The 27,314-nt window shown below is 41.7% G+C and overlaps 1 protein-coding gene across 3 annotated transcripts in view; it reads left to right on the forward strand.

Moving 5' to 3' along the window:
* The window catches only part of drd2a (dopamine receptor D2a), a 60,875-nt gene that overhangs the window by 19,461 nt on the left and 14,100 nt on the right, over nucleotides 1-27,314 (forward strand). For 2 of the 3 annotated variants that reach the window (XM_061681211.1, XM_061681212.1), the window contains exons 2-3: nucleotides 16,905-17,215; nucleotides 24,746-24,855. In XM_061681211.1, the coding sequence (XP_061537195.1) occupies nucleotides 16,937-17,215; nucleotides 24,746-24,855 (389 nt within the window). In that variant the 5' untranslated portion in view covers nucleotides 16,905-16,936. Of the gene's footprint in view, nucleotides 1-16,904; nucleotides 17,216-17,663; nucleotides 17,733-24,745; nucleotides 24,856-27,314 lie in introns of those variants that run through there. The other variant, XM_061681213.1, reaches the window with a different exon arrangement.

The raw sequence follows: 27,314 nt of genomic DNA on the forward strand, positions 1-27,314 counted from the left end.
CTTTACAGTGCACATAACTATGGTACAGCATTATGACTTACACTCATCGGCCACAACATTAAGTCCACACACATTTAATGAAATCCAATATAAAAACGCTGCCAATAATTTTCCTTCACAAAGATAACAAAGCTCAATTTTGATTCACATTGTCAGAGAGGTATTCAATGAATATTTATTTATGTTTGCAGTGGTTAACAAGTGAATTGCAACATATCGAGATGTGTCTGAGCTCAATTTTTTTTTCGATACAAGCAGTCAATCGGCTAATATTTTTGTCTGATTTGCAAGCAAAAATTTGAGATACGAGCACTTTATGGTGGCATTGAACTCAACTCACTTTTACAACAAGCGCAGTTGAGCAGATAGTGAACAATTCTTGGAAAAAGACGCTTCAAGCTGTTAAATTCCACTCCCAGTTGATGTTTACAGTCAAACTAAATACGAAACAAATAGCTTTACACGTTGTGTATTTAAAGCAAACATTTGCCTTTGGAAGGTCCGCTTAGCTTACTGCTAACAAACAATGCAAAATACCATAGGCAGGTTAACGAACAGCGTTGGTGTTGCAGTGTTATAACCCTTGAAGCAATGGACATTGGAACTGCGAAGCAACACATGTAGACAGACAATACAACAATACTCACAGGCATATACTGTATCATTTATCGTTTGCAAAAATGAGTAATATTTATCCAGCTTACTGAGGAGTTGTGAACGTCTTATCTGTCTCCATGTACTGCATATCCACATATCTGTATTATACTGCTCCCTGGCCATGTCGTGCACACCAGCGGAAGCAGCACAGCCATCCATTCATCCATTTTCTGTACGGCTTATGCTCACTAGGGGTCGCCGGCGTGAAGTCGGGTACACCCTGAACTGGTCGCCAGCCAATCACAAGGCACATTCAAACAAGCAACCATTCGCACTCACATTCACACCTACGGTAAATTTAGTCATAAATTAACCTACCACGCATGTTTTTGGGATGTGGGCGGAAACCGCAGTACCCGGAGAAAACCCACGCAGGCACGGGGAGAACATGCAAACTCCACACAGGCGGGGCCGGGATTTGAACCTCGGTCCTCAGAACTGTGAGGCATATGTGCTAACCAGTCGTCCGCCGGGAGTAGTACAATCACAATGAACTAATAATGATACAAAAACTGTTTAATTCTTTACATTGTTTTAAATTATGTTAATACAGTATGTTTTTATAAAGTACAATATTAAAGAGGGCTATTTTTCTTATTTAAAACAAATTACAACATTTTCTGTTGGGAATTTTCGGGGATACTGAAACCGATGAATTGGATTTTTAATTTCAATGGGGAAAGGTATTTTGTGGTCAGAGTTTTTTTAAGTTGTGAGCGTGGTCACAGAATGTATTAAACTCGTATCTCAAGGCACCACTGCATGACACTGAGTCACTCATGTATTAGATTTAGGATGCCTCTATGTATGAGCAGTGCAGTTCTACAACCACAATAATACACACAAGGGATGGGCATATGACTGCATTTGCTGATTTAACCTGGGGGAAGATTGAAATAATAATGTTCTGTTATTTTTTTATTAGCCAGCCAAATTAGCCAGGGGTGGCTTACGGGGAGAGATCTGTCTCAAACTGTGTGTTTTTCAAATCCACAAATATATTCGCAATTCACGTGTTTTTTTCAAATCCACAAATATATCCACGATTTACACGTTTTTCAAATCCACGAATATATCCGCAATTTACATGTTTTTTAAGGTTGTGTGTGCATTTATCATGACTTATCATTTGTCAATATTACATTTTTGTTAAAATCCATGTTAATTGTGCATATATTTGTGGATTTAAAAAACCCACCTGCAAATCATTTTGAGACATATCTCTCCCCATAGGGGCTTAGTGCGCTCGATCTTCATTTGCAGTCTGGAGAGGAGCCGTGAACATTTCCTGCTCTGGAGGAGTATCAGAGTCTTCAGAAGTCTCTAATAACACCGCAAAAAGTCACGAGATATTTTTACTCATTGCTAAAAAATAAAGTCGCTAGAGGGTCTTAAATGTAGCTAGCGCCGCCCCTGATCATCACGGTAACCATAGCTGTACTACCTTTTCCGAAAGACCTTCTATTAAGACACCTGGAAACTATTTTAAATTATGACTAACTAAACTATTATAAATACATGTATCCTTTCATGGCTTGTTTTAATTTTTAAATAGTACCTTAAATAAATGAACTGCTATTTCCATGCTTGTATTGTTGGTAGCAGAATAAGGGTTCCCATTGCATGGATGTGGCTCATCTTCCCGTAGCTGATGACGTTATTACATTGAAACACAATTAGCTATTTTGGCTTTTGCGGGCCACATGAAATGATGTGGCGGGCCAGATCTGGCCCCCGGGCCACCAGTTTGACACCAGTGCAGTAAATGCACTAGCAGGTTACAGTCAGGATAAACAAGACAGTCAAAGTAATTCTGTGTCCCATTGCTATGAAATAATTACACCCCAACTGACTGTCAGAAAATTTGCATCAGTTTAACAGATTGCTTTATTGCATTATAACAAACTCCATGGCAATGAGTGTAGAAAATAAAAAAAGGTACAGGAGGGTCTTCATTCTTCACACCCTGTCAAGAGGTAGCATCCAGTTTCTATTTCCTTTTGAAAAGTGAGATTTCCTCCACTTTATCTGATTAAACAAAAAAAAAAGCAGTTATTGTGAACACGAGAAAGATCTTTTCTTATGCTTCTTATCTCAGAAACTGGGCGCTCCTTGGAGAAAGGAAGCTTAGTCACTGTACTGTGCAAGTGCAGCAGAGTCAGATAATGCCGCCTGCTTTCATAGATCAGGCCCGGGGGTCACCAGGGAATAAGCGGACGCGCTCAGATGTGAGACAGAGGATTTTGGGCAGAAAGTGAGGTCAGGCTATTTAAGGATTCCATTCAGGACGGGTCAGCTGCTCACACTGTAGAGGTTACCTGGCTGGCTGAGGCACTGTTGAACTTGCTAATAGAATAAGATGTATGCACTATACTGGCTGAACCTTCATTTGTTTCTTCTTTTGAACGATGTTCCAGCACAACTATCAATTACAACTGCAGGTCAGACTGGAGGCCAAATCGACCTGATTGCGTGACACAAAGTAAAGAACTTGACCAATCTTTTCATGTGACTCATTGTTATCCCAACTATTGTTTTAAAGATTGACAAAGTGCACTTTATAGGGTGCGCTTATATTGCAAAGTCATTCGTTTTTTAATATTCTGCCCACAGCGGGCTCTCCCTAGCACCACACATAGCTCACCATTATTGCACTAGAACTTTATTGCACTTATTTGGTGTCGCTCTTCTAAGCACTATATACCCTTCAAAAGTGCAAGTGCCACCTTGTACAGTCAGCGTGTGTGTCTTTTCATCCTGGAACTGCTTTTTGCAAGTTTTTGCCTCTTTCAACCATTACGTCTTATCCATTTACACTTTTGGAATTGAGGTCAGTGGAGGGTTTACAGAGTGGACACTTTAAGGTCTATTTGCGATAGATTAGATATGCTAGATGGCCGCTCCAAACCGTCCATCCATCCATCCATCCATCCATCTATTTTCTTTATCGCTTATCCTGTTCAGGGTCACAGGGAGCTGGAACCAGTTTCAGCTGATTTAGGGCACAAGAAAGGCAGACTGTACCCTGGACTGTTCACCAGGTAATTGCGAGGCACATGTAGAAAGAGACAACCATCCGCACCTACATGCACAAAGTCACTGAGCGGGTCAAAAAAGTGAGCTACTATAGTATCAGTGACCACACGATGAATACCACACGACACAATGGGATGTGTGAACTCCAATATGGAAGAAGAGAATATTATGTTCTGTCACAATACAAGCACCAAATCTCTCAACAGAAAGTAGATTCTCTTCTTTCAACACCAAAAAAGTTTTCCGTTCTTTTGTAAACAACAGTTGAATCGAAGTTGCTTTCGCTGAAAACACCAGTTTCTGACAAACAAGGGGAGAAAATGAGCTTTTTGTCAAAAGAAACGTACAGCAGAACAGTGACTTTCACATTTTTTGCTTTTGTGACACCTCGAACTATACAAAAACCAAAGCAAGACTGAGAAGATGTTTTTGATGGCAAAATACTAATTCATTTACAGATCTACAATTATCAATCGTGCCGTGCGCAAAGATGACTCGCCGCATGGCATGAGTCGAACGTCAGTGGCTTTTTTACATGCCGTTTGTCATTCACTCTATGAAATGCATCCCACAATCGCAACACACACTTTCTACTACCCAGTGTGACACACACTCTGTTTACACCATACAGCTACATACTCTGTTTGAGTGCGATGTGCCTCGACCTTTCCAACTTCTAACATTTCTCTCCCAAGATAATTGACTTCATAAACTGAAATTCACCCCTTATCTTTATCTTCGACTCAAAAGCTGTGCTGATCTCAAATCCAAAGCGATGCAATGCCGCCATCAATAGGGATCTGATCATCATCATTCCAGTTGTTCACACTGAATTGACCTCATTAGGGTCACGGGTGAGCTGGAGTTTATCCCAGCTGACTTCAGGCCAGAGGCGGGAGACCTCCTGGACTCCAGACAATATCTGTCAAAACTGCAAATTGTTATGACATCATTTTATTGATTGCCGAGGCAAATGATAAACATACCTGCTTTCAATGCGCTATTTCAAAGCCACATAGATATCGACCATCTTTAATTGCAGTTAATTTTTCGCCTGATTTGTTGGTAATTTTGCTGAGGGAAGTCAAATCAAAAACTAGTATTGCAGCCCCTTCCTTCCTATTCCTCCAATCATCATCTTTTATTAACCTTTGCAATAAATAATGGAATGTACCAAAGTTACAAAGGTGAAATTACGCCATCATTTTTTGTGACTGAATTGCTTGTAAGTTATGCAGATAAACCGAACATAAAAGGAACACCTTATTCAAAGTTCAATACCACTGACAATTTGTATCCCCCCACGCTCTGAATTTTCAGCTTACTCATGACTCTCTTTTACGTAGCAAGCTAATTGGCCTTAGGCTTTATTTATTGGAAAATCATTGCCTCCTCCAGTTTCCTGTATGCAGTGACTTTTTTTTCAAATCTTAACTCATTCTGAAGACTTGTACTTGTCAACCTGATTGTAAATCTTAAATCGTACATCACCTGCATCTCCTGCTCCCTGATGCGCCATTAATTAAGCAAGCCTTTAATTGAATGAAAAGGTCTTGTTGGATTTATTCACATTCATGATACAGTGGTTCAGAGGTCCTCAACAGGCAGATTACAGATCCACCATTTTATACGTTGCCAGACCTATTATTAGATATATTTATTGTCCTTATTTATTTATTTTTACCAATGGTTGTAATTTAAACAGCTCAGCTTTTCTGGTCACCATGGTTGTAAATGTGCAGGAAATCTTTCGTTCTGTTTGTTTATATGTGAAATGGATTTTCAAATGTTGTGTTCATTATTTTTTTTATTTTTTATTTTTTTACATTTAACTATTACCTTTTTGTTTCCATTTACAGGTTCATTCAAAAGAAAAATAACTATGTTCCTGCTATTTCACTGTGCAATTCAACAAGAAATATTGTTAGAATACTACAGAATTGTATAATTTTTTTTTTGACTGTCTCATATTTGGGCAAGATAAACAAGTGGTGGCTGGTGGTTTCTCTGTGTACTCTGGCTTCTGCCTACATTCTTAAAGCATCCATGTTTGGTTCATTGAAGACTTGAAATTGTCCATCCATCCATCCATCTATTTTCCGTACCGCTTATCCTCACTAGGGTCGCGGGCGTGCTGGAGCCTATCCCAGCTATCTTTGGGCGAGAGGCGGGGTATACCCTGAACTGGTCGCCAGCCAATCGCAAGGCACATAGAAACAAACAACCATTCGCACTCACATTCACACCTACGGGCAATTTAGAGTCTTCGATTAACCTACCATGCATGTTTTTGCAATGTGGGAGGAAACCGGAGTACCCGGAGGCGTGGGCCGGATTTGAACCCGGGCCCTCAGAACTTTGAGGCAGATGTGCTAGCCAGTCGTCCACCTTGCCGCTTGAATGGTTTTTGCCTTTATGTGCCCTGTGATTGACTGAAGACCAATCCGGGTGTATTCCGCCTTTTCCCACTGGGTCCAGCTCACTTGTGACCCTAATGAGGACCAGCGCTATAGAAAATGGATGGATGGCAATCTATATGGGAGCTGATTGGCAGGCGATTACATTACATGCTACAATATTATGATGTTCTGGACATTAAAGAAATTTCTGGTATGTGCAATATGTGCAGCAACACAGAGCGGCATTTCTGAGGAGTAAGCAGTTGTAATGTTTCACCTTTTTGGGGGACAAAGCAGGGTCTCACACAAGGGACTACTCAAGTTGGGCCCACCACTGATTGAACCTCTTTAACTTTGACTATTCATGTATAGTAAGACGTTATTCTTTCCCATTTATTTGTTATAATGGAGTTTTATCAAATGTATTTGTAATGGTAGAAGACAAACGTATTCCTGTGAGTAACATGATTGTGATTGAATTTCAGATGGTTCCGCAGTGGCATTTGGATGTATGGTTGCAAGGTTGTTGTTAATCTTTTGTAGCGAAATAACATCGTGAAACATTTTCTTTACTCCACTTCTGAGTGTGACTCTTCCCGACAGCGCTGATCTTCACGAGCAACAACTTCAATAGTTGAAGCCAAAACGGTGAAAGACCATGCTAATGTATGAATCTCACATCAAATAACCATTTTCTATGTTACAAACTTCAACCATAGAAGCCAATTTGATGCAGTTTTAGGATTGTTTTCGCATTTGATTTGGGCGAGAAGAAGCTCAAGTCTGCTTTATCTCCAAATTATGTTGTGGCCATTTCAGATTTTCATGGAGGTTTGCTGGTGAAAGCTTTCAAAGGCCAGTTTATTGACTGGCCTCCTCATCTGCACTTCACACAACACAGGGGCACTCGGGAGAGGTGAGGATAAAAGCTAGCGTGCAAATACAGCCACGCTGGCAGTTATCCAGGATTGCAACCTTTCATCCCGCATCGGAGCGTCACATATTTAAAAAAAAAAAAGTCACACAAAAGAAACTCAAGGTCGAGGCTGTCGAGGATTATTGTCCTATTTTCCAAATTCTTCAAAGTTCTATTCCATACAAATAAAGATCTTTATGGTTTTTATATCTAACTAGTGATGGGCATAGCATTCAACACAAATAAACACTTCCCTTTAAGGTGGCTCACAGACATCGTCACAGTTCACACGCTGTTCACAATTGAACTGCTGTGCCAATTGAATTATGTTGCTAACCAAAACAGCAGCATCAAAGCGCATAGTCGCTTGCACAAATTTCAAGTGTGGAGTCTCATCGGTCGTTTGTTGTTGTATGGTAATTCCTTGTTTTCTCATGTTACTTCCACCCAATCTGCCTTGGTTCTTGCCATTTCACTGTATTTCCCCAGAATAGTATTTCGATTTTGTCTTCAACTCCAGTTTTACTTGAAATAACTTGTAATATACCAGTAAATGTATGTCCTTTTTTCTTTTTTTTCAAAAATGGGATCGTACAAAAAGCCTCCTCTCAAATAGATGCCTCCTAGTTATCATTTAAAAAAGAAAAAAGGTAGTAAGCAGTGTTGGAGTAACTAATTACATGTACTGCAACTATGCCTGTCACGACAGCAATTTTTTTACGGTGATATATTTTCCCAAAAACTATCACAATAAACAATAGTATTGTTAATGTTTTTTTTAATGCCACTACTATAATGATAGAGCACAATAATTCAAGTACAGTGGAACCTCGATTTAACAGACTCCTGGGGTGAGGGGTGGGTCCGTTATATTGAAACTCTTTTTAATGGCATAAATACAACCATACAGTACACAATTATTGTTGTATACTTTTTTTCGTGGACTAAAACATGCAATACAGTACCAGATTATTATAAATAAATATTAGAATCATCATCATCATCATCATCAAAAAAGCTTGGAAATGTTGGACAAGTTTAAAAAATGCTAATTGACAAATTAAAATAAACATAAGCGAAGCAATAAATAATATATAAAGAATGTTATTTAAAGAATACAGGGACCTAAAATGTGTTAAAGTGTTTTGAGAATTACACATTATCTTTGTGGAAAATGTGATCTCTGTTTCATTTTTTTCAATTTCCACTGTGAACATTAGCGCAGCAACTCCCACTAGCCACTATGGCCTGTGCACTCAGCAACGACAATTATTTAATAATTGATGGCATCGTTTATTTTTCTTAGGCTTTTTTTTATCTTTCAAAACTGCCTCGGTAGCCTCCCGTTGATGCCGCTCTTGTCCGCCTTCCGTGATGATGCACATGCGCAGTAGTCATTATCCGGTTCGGCCATTATGTAACCGGAAAAGCTGCAGCTAACCCGCATTAGCAACGGAACCTGAAAGTTTGAGCATTTCACCAAAAATACTGAAGCGGAATCTGACGCAAAACCTGTGAGACAGAACTTGTAAGCATGACAGTGAGACATGAGCATTTAAAAAGCAAACACTTTGTGGCTGTTTAGTTATTGACAAACAGGGACAGTCATCTCAGTCAGCTATTTGACTAGTTAACTCCTCATATTACCCATTAATGAAGCTACTTGCTTAAAGCTGTACACATTAACATTAGCTTGACGATGGCTAGCTAACGATGACAATTTCCTTTGCATAGCACACAGGTTACAGTATGTGATTCAGGTAACATTATAACCACAGTTATGAACGGAAAACATGATGTAACCAAGCTATGTGCCTACATGGCAGTCACTTTGGTGGGGGCAACAATCCAGTCACAGGCAATGCATGAACATTGAAAATAAATCAGAACTTGGAAATTTCTCAACCGGTTTTCATGAGGTATACTTTGGTTCCATTTTAAAGTGCACTAAACATTTACATTACTGTTAAAGGCCTATAGCCTTCATTTTTCATTTCACACAATCATGTATCAGGTGGCACGGTGGACGACTGGTTACGACATCCGCCTCCCAGTTCTGAGGACCGAGGTTCAAATCCCGGCCTCGCCTGTGTGGAGTTTGCATGTTCTCCCCGTGCCTGCGTGGGTTTTCTCCAGCTACTCCGGTTTCCTCCCACATCCCCAAAACATGCATGGTTGGTTGATTGAAGACTCTAAATTGCCCGTAGGTGTGAATGTGAGTGCACATGGTTGTTTGTTTACATGTGCCCTGCGATTGGCTGGCGACCAGTTCAGGGTGTATCCCGCCTCTCGCCCAGAGTTACATGTTTACATGTGCATTTTCACAGCCATCACTGGATGCTGTGCGTCATGTTTGGCTATTTGGAAACGGACATGTTCCAGCGTTTTTCACGCTCAAATTGAGTAACAGAATTTATATTCAAATCTTTGAAATAAGCTCAGCCCAGGCCCTGGCATAAGTGAATAATCGGTTTTCAACCTATGTGGTATGGCCACTTTTGCGTGAGCTATTTGTCTATTATTTTTGAAGCAGTCTTCCAGAGCGCAGTAGTACATGTGCACCTGTGCAGCTATGACATACTGCAGTGTTGTCCCTCAATAGTAAAAACACAAATAAGCATTTTTTTCAAACAACCATTGTTTTTTTCCTTCGTTTTTTTTTTTGCTGTTGTTGTAAATTTTAAAGTGTTCCATATGATACCTTCTTTATTGCATTTTTCTTTTTCTGTTGCTGATTTACGTACAGCCATAATCCCATGATGCTAAGGTATCCATCCAGCCTGTTGTTTGTGGACGGCTGTCTCATAAGAGCAGTGACTGCTGCATGGGGCAGCAATGAATCTGGAATATATTACAAAGTATTTAGTATTTCTTAGTATGTCAGTGCCGGGTGAATTTGTTCAACCACTACCAATCAAAACCGCTGGCTCTGTGTTTTTGAGGAAATCTGGAGAGAAACTAATGATAAAATCACCGTACTTACGTTTATTTATGTCGGCTTTGCATAACTATAACGTTACTTCTTTTCAACTGAATACCCTTGCCTTGTATTATAATGTAATTAAGTGAAGTCTTTTAATATTGCGTTAACATTGCTAAAGTAAATTACAGCACACACAGTGGTTACAATTAACAGCCCACTAACTACTAATGATCACTAGTTAGCTAACTAGCTCACATGGTAACGGCCCTCCTCCCACCTGCCCCTCTGTCGTTACATCTGCTGGTAGCGAGTCTTGGCAGATTATTCCAATTTAAGTACAATACCGCAATCAAGCAGTCAACAAAGTGAGCCACAATGGGGGGATTGGGAGCATTTCCATAGCTGTTGTGCTTGCTTCCAATCAGAAAAACTAAGCACACATTTTGTCCTGTGATCAGGAGAGACACAGAAACAATCCACTGAAAATATTTGACAGAAAGCATTTGATGCTTTGCCAAAGCCAGTTGCTGTGATTGATGAACGTGTCCGCCATAATGCCATTTTCAGTCAACACAGAATGTGTGTTGGCAGTTGTTAGCAGTGGATTAGAGTAGATGCGTCGTTGTGTATCCATGTGGGCTTAATGCCTTATCGTGCTTGTGATATTGCGGCGAAAAGAGTTAAATCGTTAAATATCCATTGTCGGTGTGTTTGCCAAGTGGCTATTACGCTTTCAACCTCCTTCCTAGCGCCTCCTTCCAAATACAAACAAAGAATCGGTGAGCCCTCCCTTTCCCCAAGGATACTTGATTAAATCTTTACAAGAAGTCATGGTAGTGGGGGGCACACAACAAAATTGTTTTGTGGTTACAATGTGTGCAAGTGTATTTGTATTCTGGCTGAGGAGGAGGCAATTTATACCAGCACTGAAACAGATGCTGACCGTTTTCATTGTTTCGCCCTCATGCAATCATGTCACCTTTGAATAATAGCGCGAAGAGATGGAAGCTCCAAATATGCCCTGGAAGAAGGTGATTGACTGACTACACCACGCCGTCATGTGACATGTAATTGCTTTGTAGGTCACATGGGTGAAAGTAACAGTGCTGCGTGGGATGGCTCTCAAACAGTCAGATCAAATGAATAGAAACACATTAAATGTTCCAGGTTGGCAGTCAGGCGTGTAGGTGGTTTAAAGCTGTCAAAATAATGAGGGGAAGATTAAGTGATGGGTTGGTTAGATGGACTTTAGGCAAAAGTTGTTTACCCACAGAAACCTGCGGTCAATCCTTAACGTGATGTAAAAAAAAAAAAAAACCTGCAGGGATTATAGTTCTCTATGGACTAGCTGCTCCCAGTAATTTGCTTTTTGCTACATTGCCTCCTTCCAGGAATGCAGGGTGCATTAATATTCTGTGGGCAAATGAAGCTGCTGGCCTAATCAGTGCAAACAAAATTTGTGAATTGCTGAAGTAGACACAAAATAGTGCGCTGACATTGCATTGAAATCAGCGTCACTATTTCATTATTCATCCATCCATCCATTTTCCTCACAAGGGTCGCGGGAGTGCTGGAGCCTATCCCAGGAATCAGCGGGAGAGAGGCGGGGTACACCCTGAACTGGTTGCCAGCCAATCGCAGGGCACATAGAAACAAACAACCATTCACAATCACATTCATACTTACGGGAAATTTAGATTCTTCAATTAATGCATGTTTTTGGGATGTGGGAGGAAACCGGAGTGCCCGGAGAAAACCCACACAGGCACGGGGAGAACATGCAAACTCCACACAAGCGGGGGCCGGGCATTGAACCACAATTCTCAGAACTGTGAGGCAGATGCTCTAACCAGTCGTCCACCGTGCCTCCTCATTATTCATTATTTTTTTTATTGTGTCTAAATATGTCCATCCATCCATCCATTTTCTGAGCCGCTTCTCCTCACTAGGGTCGCGGGCGTGCTGGAGCCCATCCCAGCTGTCATCGGGCAGGAGGCGGGGTACACCCTGAACTGGTTGGCAGCCAATCGCAGGGCACATACAAACAAACAACCATTCGCACTCAGAGTCACACCTACAGGCAATTTAGAGTCTTCAATTCATGCATGTTTTTGAGATGCGGGAGGAAACCGGAGTGCCCGGAGAAAACCCACGCAGGCACGGGGAGAACATGCAAACTCCACACAGGTGGGGCCGGGGATTGAACCCGGGTCCTCAGAACTGTGAGGCTTGCCAAATATGTTGTGTTTTGACAAAACCTATTGGGTGTCGGTTTGCCAGTCATCCTAGAGGGGGCATTGCCAACATCAGCAGGTTCAAAAACTTCTTTTTCCTAAATGTTAGTGTTGGCTGTATGGCAGCTGCGGGTTTCCACCTTCAAAACACAGTGGTGCCTTGAGATACGAGTGACCTGACTTACAAGTTTTTAGAGATACAAGTCGATTTTGTCTTGTAAGCACAAGCTTGAGATTGTGTGTATGATCTACAACAAGCAGCAGATTTGCTGCACTAATGAGTAAATATTCTTAAAAATATGCTTCAAGCTGTTTTTTGCCTCTCTCAGCTCAAGATTACCGTCAAACTAAACAAAGAGAATTATATGTCTATTATTAGTTTGCCCTGAGGCGACAGCAAGCTGTGACAACGCGAGGGATTCCGTGATCTCCGAAGATGAAAAACATGGCGGCGGCTCTTGCATAGACCTAGAAAAAGCAGCTACTACAAGACAAATTCTTTTAACAGGCTTTTGCCGTTTTTTCGCTTTTGGAGGTGGATCCTTGAGGCGTAATGGCGGTCGCCGAGACAGGGAGCATGCGGCAGGCAGTGGCGTGAGCAGGTGGATGGCTTGGTAGTGTGGTGGAAGAGGACAGCAAGGTGGGGAACACGGAAGGAGCACTGAGGACAAGGAAGCACATGGAGGTCAGAAATATTGCGAGGACTGGCGTAGGGCTGTGGGGTTTTCGTCCCTGCCTGGTTGGGGGGCGGGGGGTATTCCACCTCCCACAGGTAGTGGGTGCTGGCTGGAATGTGGGGGGAGTCCTGGGGTCGGTGCTGCGGGGCCGTGTGGGGCGGCCCTCTTTGTCTGTGGTTGTCCTGCCTGATGGGCCCGACCTGCAGGAGCCACGCCTCTTAGTCACTCACCTAGCACACACTCACACCACTCACTGTAAATATTTTTCTCACTAGTCACATTTGGGCACACACACATATCCAGGGGTTCCTGGGGAACTGGTATGGGGTAGGGGAGCGTGTGGGTGTGGGTGTCGAACCGAGTTTCAGTAAGTCGATGCTGTTTCCTGTTCCGGGTGCTCTGCCCCTCCGCCCTCCCTGCCCCCCAGGATTTTATTGCATCACACACACTCATCCCCATTTCTTTTAATGCACCACATACAGCCATCTATGGGGGGCGGTCGGTCTTGGGTGGGGGGGATTTGGCTGTTAGGCAGCAGTGATAATAATGCACCACACCACTCGGGGTGGCACTGACACACAGGGAAGGGCCAATGATTGCCAGTCGGGGACCTGGCATGTCATGGTAACGGGGTCATGGTAACGGGGGGAGGTGTGTTTTCACTAGGTTGATTGCGGTGCGCTCCTGAGGCCGGGCCCCCCGGTCTGGATGACTGCTTGGCATTGGGGCTCCCCTCTCATGCCCCGCGGCTGCTCGCTGGGTTCCTCTCCTTATCATTCCCTTGTCGGGCGCCCCTATCTGCCACCTTTCCAACAAACAAGGGACACCGTCCCACCCTTAGACTGGGTGGGGACTGGCTGCATCGTGGGCACTGCAGGTTGGGGGGGTGTCTTGCTCTCCTGGGGGTCAAGGTGGGGTGGCATTGGGTCCCTTCAGCCTCCTCCGGATGGCCGGTTGTCGTGGCACCTCGGTGGGGCCGGCGGACCGCCCAAGGTCTCTTGGTGTGGGACGTGGGTAGGTGTTGCTGTTTTGGTTAGCAATAGAGTTAAAATAGGTTCAATCGTAAAGTATGTAATGGCTGTGTGTGAAACATAACTTCTATTAAATTAGATACAGTTGCTACCTTTTCTTTTTCTTTTTTTGGGAGGCATTTATTTGGCCAATGACACACCATCCATCCATCCATCCATCTTCAGTACTGCTTCATCCTCACTATGGTCGCGGGCGTGCTGGAGGCCATCCCATCTATCTCCGGTAAACCCGGAACTGGTCGCCAACCAATGGATAACACACCGATTTGAGTAAATGCGTTCTGTATGTGAGCAGAACAGCCAAATAAATAAGAATCGACAGCACAGGGCATCTGCAGGCTACATCTACACACTGGTCCCCCGGAGCACATCATCCTCGCTTCACTCACTCACTTAGTCTTTTTTCTCATTGTTTCTCTGCACAAATATGCCCATCGCTCAATGCACTGAGGCAGCCAGCCACCTATGGTATTTTCTCTTATTAAATAGGCTGATTACGTGGTCGGAAAAATGAAGTTGCACATGCTGTCAAGCACACACACACACACACACACACACACACACTGCTTGCTATTGCAAAGTGTGGACATTACTATAGCGTGTGAGGAGGATGAGGCGATGAGCTTCCCTTTTCTGCATTTGCAGTCACGGAAAAGTCGGCAAACAGACTCTCTTCTCTGGCCCCAACATTAGTTGCACGTGTATTTATAGAGTTATGTAATTCATATGTTTATTATTACGGTTGTAGTTTGCACTGCATCATACTGAAAGGATATTTTCGAATATTTTTGTTGCCTAATTTATCAACATGAGAAATTCAGCTACATAAACAATGAACATGTTCAATTAGTACCTCTGATGGTGTCAATCAAAAGTGAGCTTTTTATCATTCTCTCATGTTGGATCTTAAGCTCAACTGTAGCTAATGTTGTGGCCAGTGAAGCTTACAGTGGGGTAAAGAAGCATTTGATACACCGGCAATTTTGAAAGTTTTTACAATTACAAAGAATGTAGAGGTCTGAAATGTTCCTCCTTCGACGAAAGTATGTCCTTCTGGCATCTCTCAAATGTTTTATTGCACCATTTTCACTCTTTTGTGCAGCTTTAAAAAGTGCGTCAAAGTAAGTTTTTTAGTGGTTACTATTTGCTTCTGCTCTCCTTGATATCGTCATTGATTTAACACAGACAAGCATCTCTATTGTAGTAACATTTCAGTCAATGTTTTTCATTCACCACTGCACAAAAAAGGGGTAGACAATTCCCAAAAAGATCCACCGTATTTTGATTTTTCATCTGTTTTGTTTTATTAGTATGGGCCTCTCTTTCAGCACTGTGTTTGGCCTTCACCCATGAAAATGTTAACTTTGTGCCTGTTTGTGCAGAGTGCTGATCATGTTGCTGCAGGCTAGGTGTTGTTCTGCAAGTTGGGGCCTTTTTTCAAATCCATGTTTGTGTAGTGATAATTTGAAAAAGGCTCCTGTGTGAAATGCTTATCTGTTTTTTGTTTGGTTTTTTTAAATGTTTTTGGGCACGTTAATAAGCAAAATAATTACTCAAAGGAGACATTTTCACATTTTAAAACAGGTCCCAGTGTCACACGTTGATTCAGACGGGACCCAGGAGCAGGTGGAGGCTGAGCGGGCGGAGGCACCGCTCATGACACCCAGGTGTCTTAATAACATGTCTAATGGTGCGCGTTCATCAAAATTCCATCATGATCAAGAATTACACACCCAATTTCTTGCCTTACTGAAATTAACCCATTCTAATTCAAGTCAGCCAGCCTTCAGCCCACCCAATTTACTGCCGGGACAATGACAAGTCCGGATTTTGTTGCCACGATGTCCGGAAAGGAACCTGACCTTATTGACCTGTGAGGCTCCACAGGCTGGCTTTCGTGATCTCGCTGGCAAGTGTATGGATAACACGTGCTTGGCTCTCATCAGGGAGTGCGTAGTGTGTTTGTAACAGTGGTCTGGATCTTGCCAGTGGGTGTGTGCATTGTGGACAGCGTTTGTCCTCCGCGTTGCTCGGCAGGCTGACTCTCGTCACCTCACTGGCAAGAGTGCGCTTTGGCCAGCTGCTTGCCTCTACTTGTGGAAGAAGAGCCCAGAGTGTAATGGTGGCAATTCATACACAATACCGTATTTGTGTGGTCCATGAACACATCACCATTCTTCGTCCAAAACAGCTCGACACATTTCATTGAACAATTGAACACATATCTCAAGACACCACTGTATTTGTATACAAACAAAAAAAAGTAAATTTTTCACAATGTATCTCCTTTCAGAACATTTACTCGGATCCCAAAAACGGGTCACTAAATTGCGTGTTCACTCACTCTAAAAGATTTCACATGCTGTTGGCAACAGGTGTAAAAAGTGCTGTTTTTTTTGTTTTTTTTAAAAGCAGTGTTACACTGGATGGGCTCATACGTTAACATCCAATTGCCATCCAATCAGGTGAGTCAGGTTGTTATTTACAACAACAAAATAATCATTTGGTGAATCATCTCATGTACTCTTGAAATAACTGCAACCTCTTTTTAATATCAACCCCAACCGACAAGCTTTTATTTTTTATATAGCTTTTACTCATATACTGTACAAAAAATTATATTTTATTTAGCCAGCATTTACTGGCAGAGAATGATGCATTAAATAATTTGGAAAATGGTATTGGCCATTTTGGAGTACTTAATATTTGTGCAGTATAAATGCTACGATTTCCAAACTCTGTTAGTGATTTCATGTAGCCATTTTAGGTGTAGTAGGTTGAACACAACGGGATTCAGGTGAACATTCGATTTGTTCAGATTTTAAACAACCCCAAAAATGCTTATTGTTGCTTTATTATTCAAGAATTTGGGGGGGGGGGGGGGTTAAAAAAAACCTTTTTTTTTTCAATGAAATTGTAATGGCCGTCAATTACCCGCAGATTTTCTCTATTCGTCGTCCACCGTAACGATTCAATTTTTTTCCTCATAAATATTTCATCTAACCAGTGTCTTCTTCGTGTGTGTTTCCAGGGCCTGTGGCTGGCCTTCCTCACTCACAGCTAATGGATGTCTTTACCCACTATGCCTTCAACGACAGTTTCTATGACAATGCAACATGGGGCTTCAACCAGACCGATCGAGAGCAGAAGCACGCATACAACTACTACGCCATGCTGCTCACACTGCTCATCTTCATCATCGTCTTCGGCAACGTGCTCGTGTGCATGGCCGTGTCAAGGGAAAAAGCCCTGCAGACCACCACCAACTACCTGATCGTCAGCCTGGCGGTCGCTGACCTTCTGGTGGCCACGCTGGTCATGCCCTGGGTCGTCTACTTGGAGGTATTCATGCATAATAATGTAAACACAACTGACTTGCAGTGGTGCCTTGACTTGAGAGTTTAAATTATGACCAAGCTAGCAACTCAATTTACTGGTACGGTGGACACCGCATGCTCCCTGTACGGCACCAGCATATTCACATATTCCCAGATATTTCACCCCCCACCCCTTTTTTCAATTTGTTTTCCAATTTCGTTACCGTATTTTTCGGACTATAAATCGCAGTTTTTTTTTCATAGTTTGGCTGGGGGTGCGATTTATACTCCGGAGCGATTTATATGTGAAATTATTAACACATTATTATATCATTTCACATGTTATTTTCACACTGACAACCGCAAGAGGGCGCTCTAGGCCTGTGTATCTGTACCTGCAACTGACGATGAGTCTGACGAAAGCGACGTCGAAGAGGAAGCGGCGGATCGTCTACATCCGGAGTTGGCGGAGTTGTTTAGAAGTGAGACCGAGGATGAAGATTTCATTGGATTTAGTGATTTGGAGTGCCACTGATGGTTTGGTAAACTTGTTAGCATGTTCTTTATGCTATAGTTATCTGAATAACTGTTAATATGTTACGTTAACATACCAGGCACGTTTTCAGTTCGTTGTTTATGCGTCATGTAACGTTAGCATTCCGTACATCTATTCAGCCTGAGGTTCTCTATTCTATTTTTATTTTAAATTGCCTTAAAATATTAAATGTCTGTTCTTGGTGTTGGATTTTATCAAATAAATGTCCCCCCCAAAATGCGATTTATAATCCAATGCGACTTATTCACCTCTTATTCAAGGATTTTTGGGGTTTAAAAAAAACTAAATAATTTTTTTTTCAATGCAATTCCAATGATCGTCATTTAAATAAACAAAAACATTTATTACTTTTTTTTGAATAAAGAATAACGCTGTCCTGAATAAAAACCAAATAAAACAGAATGAAAAGGAATAAATTGGTTTTATAAAGTGTAATTACTCAATGTTGGGACAAGCCAAGTCACCACAACAACAACTCTAGTGGTTAATGAGTGCCTTTAAAAAGCGTGGCTTAGTGAGTGACGTGAGACATTTTTACGACTGAAACTGTACAGAGGTACAGGTTTGTCACCGATAACCGATACTGGTATTGGTATCAGTGCATCCCTATTTCAAAAACAAGCTAAAACAGGATCAATCTGATTGATATACTAATTAAAATTAATTAAACGAAGTAATTTACCTTGAAATATCAGGTCATTTTCATGGTACACTGGGTTAGGAAGGAAAGAGAATCGCATCGCTTGTCACGGCAACCCTTGGTCGCACACTTTGTGGTCTTGATACCGATCTGTTGGGCTTGATCGAGCATCATCGCACACGTTATTATTAGCTGTGTGCAAAACTTTGCTGCAGGCTAAAACAATCAGACAGTGTTCAATTTATGACATTATGTGGAGGATTGTGCGACTTTACATTCACTAGCTTGGCTGCTTTTTTTCTAGCTAGACTGGACTCCTGCCTTTTGTGGGAGATAGAGATCTGGTGGGACCTGTGGATTGAATGTGTGGATATCATGGACATCTGTTACAATTGGAAAACAATTTTTTTATTGTGGAAATAAATAAACTTTTCCATGATAATCCGTTTTTTTTGGAAAGGGTTTGTACAAGTTAACATGAGAAGACAGCTACTTGTGCAACAGAGGTGTTTTGTGCCCTCATTCAACAGGTTGAAAGCTCAAGGGGAACATGTCAGCAGTTGATGGTCGCATCATGTACCTCCATAAATACCAGCTCAGCAACGGATGATCTATATACAGGGGTGGGCAAACTACGGCCCGCAGGCCACATCCGGCCCGTTGATCATTTCAATCCGGTCAGCCAAAGATTGGTACAGAATTGCCCAAATCATATTAAAATCATAACTGCATTCATTTGACCTTGTCCTATAATGCCGAGTGGTTCCACCAGGTTGTCCTGTAATGCCCGGTGGTTCCAACAGGTCGCGCAGTAGGTACAGTGATACATTGACTTGACTTTTGACTGTTCTGTTTTTACTCTGCTACTGCCCTTCTTCAACCATGAGTGAGCCAAAGAAAAGAAAAGTCGACAGTGAGTGCCGAGTGTTTAATGTAGAATGGACTACTAAATACTATTTTTACTGAAGTCCGGTCAAAGGCTGTATGTCTAATTTGTTAAGAAACCATTGCGGTTGTAGAGGACTATAACATCAGCCATCACTTTTCTACCATGCTGATTACGCTAACAGCCAATCAACGCAGGAACTGATGGCTACGGCTCAGCGGTTAAAATCAAGCTTGCAGGCTCAGGAAAACATCTTTATCTGACAAAATGCCATCCAAGATTCAGTCACAGACACTGAAACAGCGCCACGGGAGCTGCAGATGGAACTGATTGATCTCCAATGTAATACCACTCTCAAAGTGGATGGGTTTTATGCTTCATTAAGCGCAGACAAATTTCCAAAAAGCCAAAAGATGCCACAGAGGATGCTGGTGGTGTTTTTCTCTACATATGTGTGTGAACAGACTTTTAGTGTGATGAACACCAACAAAACGTCCTACAGATTCCAGCTGAGTGATGAACAACTCAGATGTGTTCTGAGAATTGCCACAACGAAATTAACACCGGACTTTGATGCACTGGCAAAAAAAGGTGACCAACAAAACAACACTGTTCCCATTAGAAGTAAATCTCAGTATTAAGACTACAATGCCTTTTTGTTGTTGTTTATTTTTTATATGTAAGCATCTGGTCCTGGCTTGGCCCGCCTGTCAAATTTGAACAGTCACTGTGACTCCTGAGCCAAAAAGTTTGCCCACCCCTGATCTATAATGTAGCGACATTGCAACAACGTCAAAATGTCACGGCAGTCACAGTTTAAATGATTAGGAATAATTCGTTCTAATTTTTTTGAATCCATCATTGTTTCAGATTGTGGCGACCCTTTGCTTTCGGTGGTTGTGTCTTATCATTGATAGCTGGCCAGTGCAACCTAAAAATGGGGAACTGAGGCTGGGGTTAACCATAAAATCTAAGGGGGGGGGGGGATCAATAGCAAGCAGGATGTCGGCTCCATCAAATAATTAGTATTTGATATTTTTTTTCCTCAGGTCAGGGTTGTGGGAAGTGGGGGTTTATTTTTGACCACCAGGCTTGAGGTCATGCTGTGTAATATAAAGAGGCAATCTAAGAGTGCAGGATCACTAAGCCTCCAGTGTCTCACAGTAAATCATCAGGATTAGAACTCTGATCCAATTACAGTGTTTAAATCTATATGATGTCATGGCGGCAGAGGTGGCAGTGCATTTTTTTCTCTACATACAGCGCAGTAATAGAATATTAGGGCACATTAAATCAAGTGGACAATAAGTACTTGATTAAGTGATTGTTCGGAATTCTATCCATTTTTGATCATGCATACTTTGAAGTCATTGGGACAAAATGGATCACAATATTTGAGCACTGTTGACTCGGTCTCAACTACTCTGCAGTCTAAAGAAGACCATTGTGACGCCAGCTAAGCTGAGCTACCTGCATTAAGCAAAATTCTGTAATTCCTTTAAAAAATTAGACAGAAAATTAAAAAAAAAATGGATTGATCAATTGTTTGTGTCATTGGCCAGCATCTAGTCGAAGGATCACAACCTCACCCATCGTCAGCAAGGACAGGCTCCAGATCACTCGTGACCATAATGAGGACAAGTATAGAAAGTGGATGGATGATTTTTTTCTAATTTTCCCAAAAATCAAACAAGGAATAAAATATCTTTTTTTTTTTTTGATGTGGGAACCTCACTGCGATTGAGCACATATCAAAGCCCAAGATGACCTTTTTTTAAATAATCAATCCATCCATCCATCCATCCATCTCCTTTACCACTTTATCCTCACTAGGGTTGCGGGCGTGCTGGAGCCTCTCCCAGCTATCTTCGGGTGGGAGGCGGGTTCCACCCTGAACCGGTCGCCAGCCAATCGCAGGGCACATAGAAACAAACAACCATTCACACTCATATTCACACCTACGGCCAATTTAGAGTCTTCAAACAACCTACCACGCATGTTTTTGGGATTTGGGAGGAAACCGAAGTGCCCGGAGAAAACCCACCGAGACACGGGGAGAACATGCAAACTTCACACAGGCGGGGCCGGGATTTGAACCCCGATCCCCAGAACTGTAAACCAGTCAGTCACTGTGCCGGCTAATCAATCAATCAATCAATCAATTTCTGTTGTAAAAGTGTGTGACTCGGTTCTTGGGCTGTTTTTTTGTTTTAAACGTTTGCACGTATTATACAAATAAGATATGAGGCTCAAAACTTTATGCTCCACTGTGACTGGTAATAAATTATTGTACTGACACCTTAATATGCACCCTAAAACAACAGTAGAGTGACAATAATCAATACATTGTTAAAGCAATACATCTCCAACAGAGTCAATCAAAAGTAGGTGAGGGCAAAATTGTTGCAGATTGAAATGCACATGAAAAAGCCTACTAGAAGATTTGAAATTTATTTGGGGTTAATCAGGGTGAATGTTGGGCATATTTGAGTAGAGGTGACACCTTCAGTCAAGGTATTCCTTAAAGCAAGAGTTTGGACTGTACCAAAGTGCTTTGGGAAATACAGCAGAGTATATCACAACGAGAATGGGATTTGACCCCATGCATGGAGGACACAAAGGATTAGCAGTCCATCGCCTTAACCATTTGGTCACCTCATCTATGTTCATGTCCAAATAGGGTCAATGGAGGTCAATATTTCCGGTTCCAGAAGCAGCTGCTAGATATGATGTCGACACAGCATCTCAAATGGTAGAGCGCTCGCTTAGCATGCAAGAGGTATTGGGATCAGTGCCCAACTTCTCCAGAAATCCAGTTCTCCCCGGTTCTTTCTACAAGTCAGGCGGCCAGATCAAACTAAAGATGAATCCTGTTAGAACAGCACTTTATAGAGCGTTTGGTTGTTGTTTTGTCATTTTAAACCCAGATTAAAACAAATTCTCATCCAGAAGAAGGTACCTGGCTGCTCAGTGAGGACTTTCCAATTGAATCCACCTCTTAATACCGCCACTGTCACAATATCAAAATGATAGAAGTCATCAAAAGGGCAGTATACAGTAATAGCACACAACTGTGCAACTTGTCAAAGTGTTGTGATAAAGTGGAGAGTTCAACGGTTATCGACAATCTAGTTTTCTTTTGACAGCTGTTTTTGCATTTTTAATTACAATCTAGTTTTCTTTTGACAGCTTTTTTTTAAAATTATTATTTATATATATATATATATATATACACACACACACACACACACACACACACACAAGCCTTCGTTTTCCTTTCACATTGATTTCAACTGACATCCGAAATTGGTCCGTTGATCTCCTTTCCCGTCTCCCCGGCCTCCATTACCGCATTTTCAATTTCTCATCTCAACACCTTTGCATATTAAGTCAGAATGCTGACACAATTTGAATCACGAAAGGCTTGCATGTTCGCCGGCTGGAGTTTGAGTGTGTGGAAACCAAAACAGCTGCGGTCCCGCCGACAAACGCGCTTATGTTTGGGTGTCACTGTCAGAAAGAGACAAAGCGAGCAGTTTCCTGTCACCGCAAATTGTTGTCCTTCCCCGTTGTGATCCGACTTGTGTTTGTGTTCTAAATTAAAGTCGGTGAGTCCATGGAGTTTGAGATGAAGAAGCGATAGCAGAGAAGGAGGAAAACAGGGTCCATCAAGTCATGCTAAAGGTTGAAAAATGCAAAAGAGGAGGAAAGGGCAGAGGTTGGAACTGAGAGAAAGCCACACATTAGAGTGTCTAATCTTTTCTGCAATCATCGTCAATGTAGTAGACCAAAGCAGAAACATTTGACGGTTAATTTTCTGACAACACGGCCTCGGGGACACATACAACTAATACACTTTTCAGAGCGGTGCGAGAAAGCAGGTGGGTGTGTGTCAGGTGAGGCGGGTGGTCTGATAATGTTGCGTTCATAATGGGGTGCTTGGGGTAACCGCAAGCTTATATATGTATGGTCTTTGATTGAAAGCCACAAGCAGGCTACAAGCACAACACGTAAACAAAGGTAGTCTCTGAAAGTATTTGCTTTGTTTTTTGCAGTAGCAGCAGTTTTATCAAAACTTGATGTGTCTTCATAATAGGGATGAAACGGTTTATGGCTTGCCAATAAATTCTGAAAAACAGTCAGTCATACCGTTTCAAATTTTAACTCTCGCTACTGCTGTATTAATGTGCTCTGTTGTGTGTAGATGATGAGTGCGCAATCCAGACGTGTAAAAAAGTATTTACGTACGAATCGGAGAATGTGGTCTTAAGAGACCAACTGAACATCACCTGAGCAAGCACTGGGCGACGGAGTCAAAAAGAAAAACTCCCTCCAATGAAGAAACCTTGAGCAAACCCAAAAGTCTGTGTGGCGTGGCCGTCTGCTTGACCGGGTGGGTTGATACCCCCGATAATCATGATAATTTTGGTTTTGATGATTGTTATTGTGATGGTTTTGACAGTTTTGTCTTCAGTTCACTGACCGTGAAGCACTGGACATTTTTCATTAAAACAAGGATGTTTTTACTCAGTGTCAGGGAGCTGACTCCTCTACTTGTTGACCTGATTGGCCCCGAATGGGCTTGACAAACAGAACTGCTAGTTTCCAGATGGATCGATGAAACAAACCATCTGCCATATATCAGTTTCATGTAAGATATGTCAAGTTTGATATTGATTTCCACAAATTTTACTGCCGCTGTTTTTCCTACAGACTACCTACCGTTGGACCCAATCCAAAATTCATATTCAATACATATCGAGGCTTGGCTGTCATGGGCTGTATTTACACGGCATGGTTCAAGTAACACCATTGAGAGTGACTATCTAACATGGACTTTGTATAAAAGTGTCAATTCCATTTAAAACAAAAACAATACGAGTGTCCAGAAAAGGCTCCTCTGACAGCTACTTCTGTTTGACCCAGTTTTGTATCCGCATGTAGAAGACCAATTTGTGAGAGCGCACGTGTTTGTTATGTTGACAGCGCTGGCTCGGGAGTGGAAAGGAAGGCGGAGAGCTTCGCTCAGTAACGTAGATACGCTCGAGAATTTCGAATGAGTGGACGATTTTAATTATTTTACGTTTACTGAGGCCCACGAGAGACAATATTACATTTCAAATACTAGAAATAGTTGGTTTCGCAAAATACGGGACCTTTAAATCAGTAGGGGGGAAGGAGTCAGCCCATGCATACAAACTAAACATAATGTAACATTTAGTATTTATAAAATTGTTCCATTTGTCCCATGAATATAAACAGCCATATCAGAGCCCTTGAAATATACATGGACAGAGTAAATACAAAAATCAGCATTCAAACAGAATTGCTCACTTGGCCCTGTAGTTTAAATCCAGGAACAGCGTGTTATCCAGGCAAATAATCTGCGATGGCGCCTTTAGCTGACTGCCTTTGCGTTCTTCTGTTGATGGTTGCACTAAGCTGCCACGTGTGTGTGTTTTTCCTCTTGCAGGTCGTAGGGGAGTGGCGATTTAGCAAGATCCACTGTGACATCTTTGTCACTCTAGACGTGATGATGTGTACAGCCAGCATCCTCAATCTGTGTGCCATCAGCATTGATCGGTGAGTTGACCAATGCTCAGATTGCTCATTCCTTCTGGCAGCTTTGCATGGATTTTTTTAAAGGAAATCTTTACACTGCGAATAACAGGAGAACTGTTTGCGACCTTTCTCAGTTTGTGCCCATCACTGTCAATTACATTACAATTACACCACCACATTGAATGTAAATTACAAGGACGCAACAAACGAGTACACAAGTGAACATTTTACACATGGAGAATAAATGATTGGGTAACGAAATGACAATATTAAGTAAATACTGTACTCTACCAGCCGAGCTGATGACACACCCAAAAATAAAATCTAAATTACGTTACCATCTTGGCGGCACGGTGGACGGCTGGTTAGAGCGTCTGCCTCACAGTTCTGAGGACCGGGGTTCAATCCCCGCCTGTGTGGAGTTTGCATATTCTCCCTGTGCCTGCGTGGGTTTTCTGCGGGCACTCCGGTTTCCTCCCACATCCCAAAAACATGCATGGTAGGTTAATTGAAGACTCTAAATTGCCCGTAGGTGTGAATGTGAGTGCGGATGGTTGTTTGTTTGTATATGCCCTGCGAGTGGCTGGCAACAAGTTCAGGGTGTACCCTGCCTCCTGCCTGATGATAGCTGGCATAGGCTCCAGCACTCCCGCGACCCTTGTGAGGGTAGGCGGCTCAGAAAATGGATGGATGGACTTTACCATCTTGTAAAGAAAGGATAAGCAGTCACATTACAAGCCTAACATTGAGTGTGTACCCTTCAAAATAAAAGACCACATGCTTAAAACAGGAAGTCAAGTTAAAACTCGCACATATAAACCATTTTGACTTGATAAAACAGTCGCAAATAATTTTAACAATGCTATATTTAACTTTTAGCTGAAACAATAATTAATGAATAATAAGTCAGTTGGGTTAGTTCTCCACACATTGCCTTTTCGTTCATAAGTTTGATATTGATACTGGTTACAAAGAACAAATGTTCATTTTAGTCTATGCTGTGGGCTGCTAAGAAAATGGATGTTCATAATTTGGACACTCTTTATTAAAACCATGTAAACTTTTTTGAGCCAGCCCCCTAAAAGAATCGGAATCAAGAATTGTGTGGAACTGGAATTGAAATGAGGAATCGGGACGAGAATTGCTCAGATTCAAACGATACCCAACCCTATTGTAGAGAGATTAAAAATGTCGATGATCATTAAGTCACACTTTTACGCAAATATTTGTATCTGAATCCATCTTCCAGGCTGAACATGTAAATTGTGTGTACATGTTGATATGCAATGGCTTCAGGTAATACTGAAGACACGTCAAGTTACTCAAGAAACTTAATTTAATGCCTGAATAAGTGCAGACAATTTATTAACGACAATATTCGTAGGTGCATCCAACAGGAAACAGGAACCAATTAATAAGACAAGATATGAATTACTGAAATGATTCCTGTTAGAGGTTTCTATGTTGCTCGGGAAATGCGTCGCTCTACTGCATCCTTTCTAGTTTATGCCTGTAGCTGGAATTATGTTTTTACTTGTAAACTATTCACAAGGGGAAGCAAAGCTGAGAGTTAATTAGAAGCTGTTGAAATTTAGATGAGGACCACAACCATTGCTGTGGTCAGATGAACAACTAATTATTTGTTTAGGAGGGCAGTGAATTACTGCATGAGAGATACATCCTTAAATCTGAATGTTAATGTGTGAAAATAGACAGGTCGGCCCAAGAGTTTATTTTTTTATTTTTATTTTTTTAAATGAACGTTTTGAGAATACATAAAGATCAAAAGCCATTGAACAAACAGAATATACGTTTTGTGTCGAGAGCTGCGCTTGTCTCTGATGTACATGCAGCAATCTAGATTTGTTAAGAACCTACAGGAAGTAATCATGTAATCCTGCAAACCACTTCGGTGTGTGAAAGAGGTGTTTGTTGTATTTGAAGGGCAACGAGGACACACGACATCTCATCTTCTTACTCTACAGAATGCTGTCATATTTAATTTTACATGATGTTCTGCTTGGCTGCACAGAAGAAAACAAATGCTCACACCGCTCATTGATAAGATTGAATTAGTGCACATGCATGTCTCTCATTTGTGGAGAAAATCACATCATACAATATCATCGCCTGCTAGATCAACATTTGTATTTGAAATGAACGTATGTATGCCGAAGGTAAGTGATGTTAACAATTTGATGTTATTTATAAGACTCGTATACGCTGGGCGCGTACTTGCTGATCCTCGAGGGGATGACCGTGACGGTCTTCCTCTTGTTTGAGAACATCTAAGTGTCTTGGATGAAATGTGTTGTTCACTTGAACATCTGGAGGCAGCATCCTCTTTTCCATACATGAACGGATAGTTTGCTTCTTCTGTGTGTCTGTAAATCACCATGTTCTTGTTGATCAAAGTGGAGCAAATTGGATGAGGCTCACATTACTTTATAATTGTTCCATGCGCTCACACTGCAGCTGCA

This window comes from Phycodurus eques, chromosome 7 (genome assembly GCF_024500275.1).
Source record: "Phycodurus eques isolate BA_2022a chromosome 7, UOR_Pequ_1.1, whole genome shotgun sequence".
In the NCBI taxonomy this organism is placed as follows: Eukaryota; Metazoa; Chordata; class Actinopteri; order Syngnathiformes; family Syngnathidae; genus Phycodurus; species Phycodurus eques.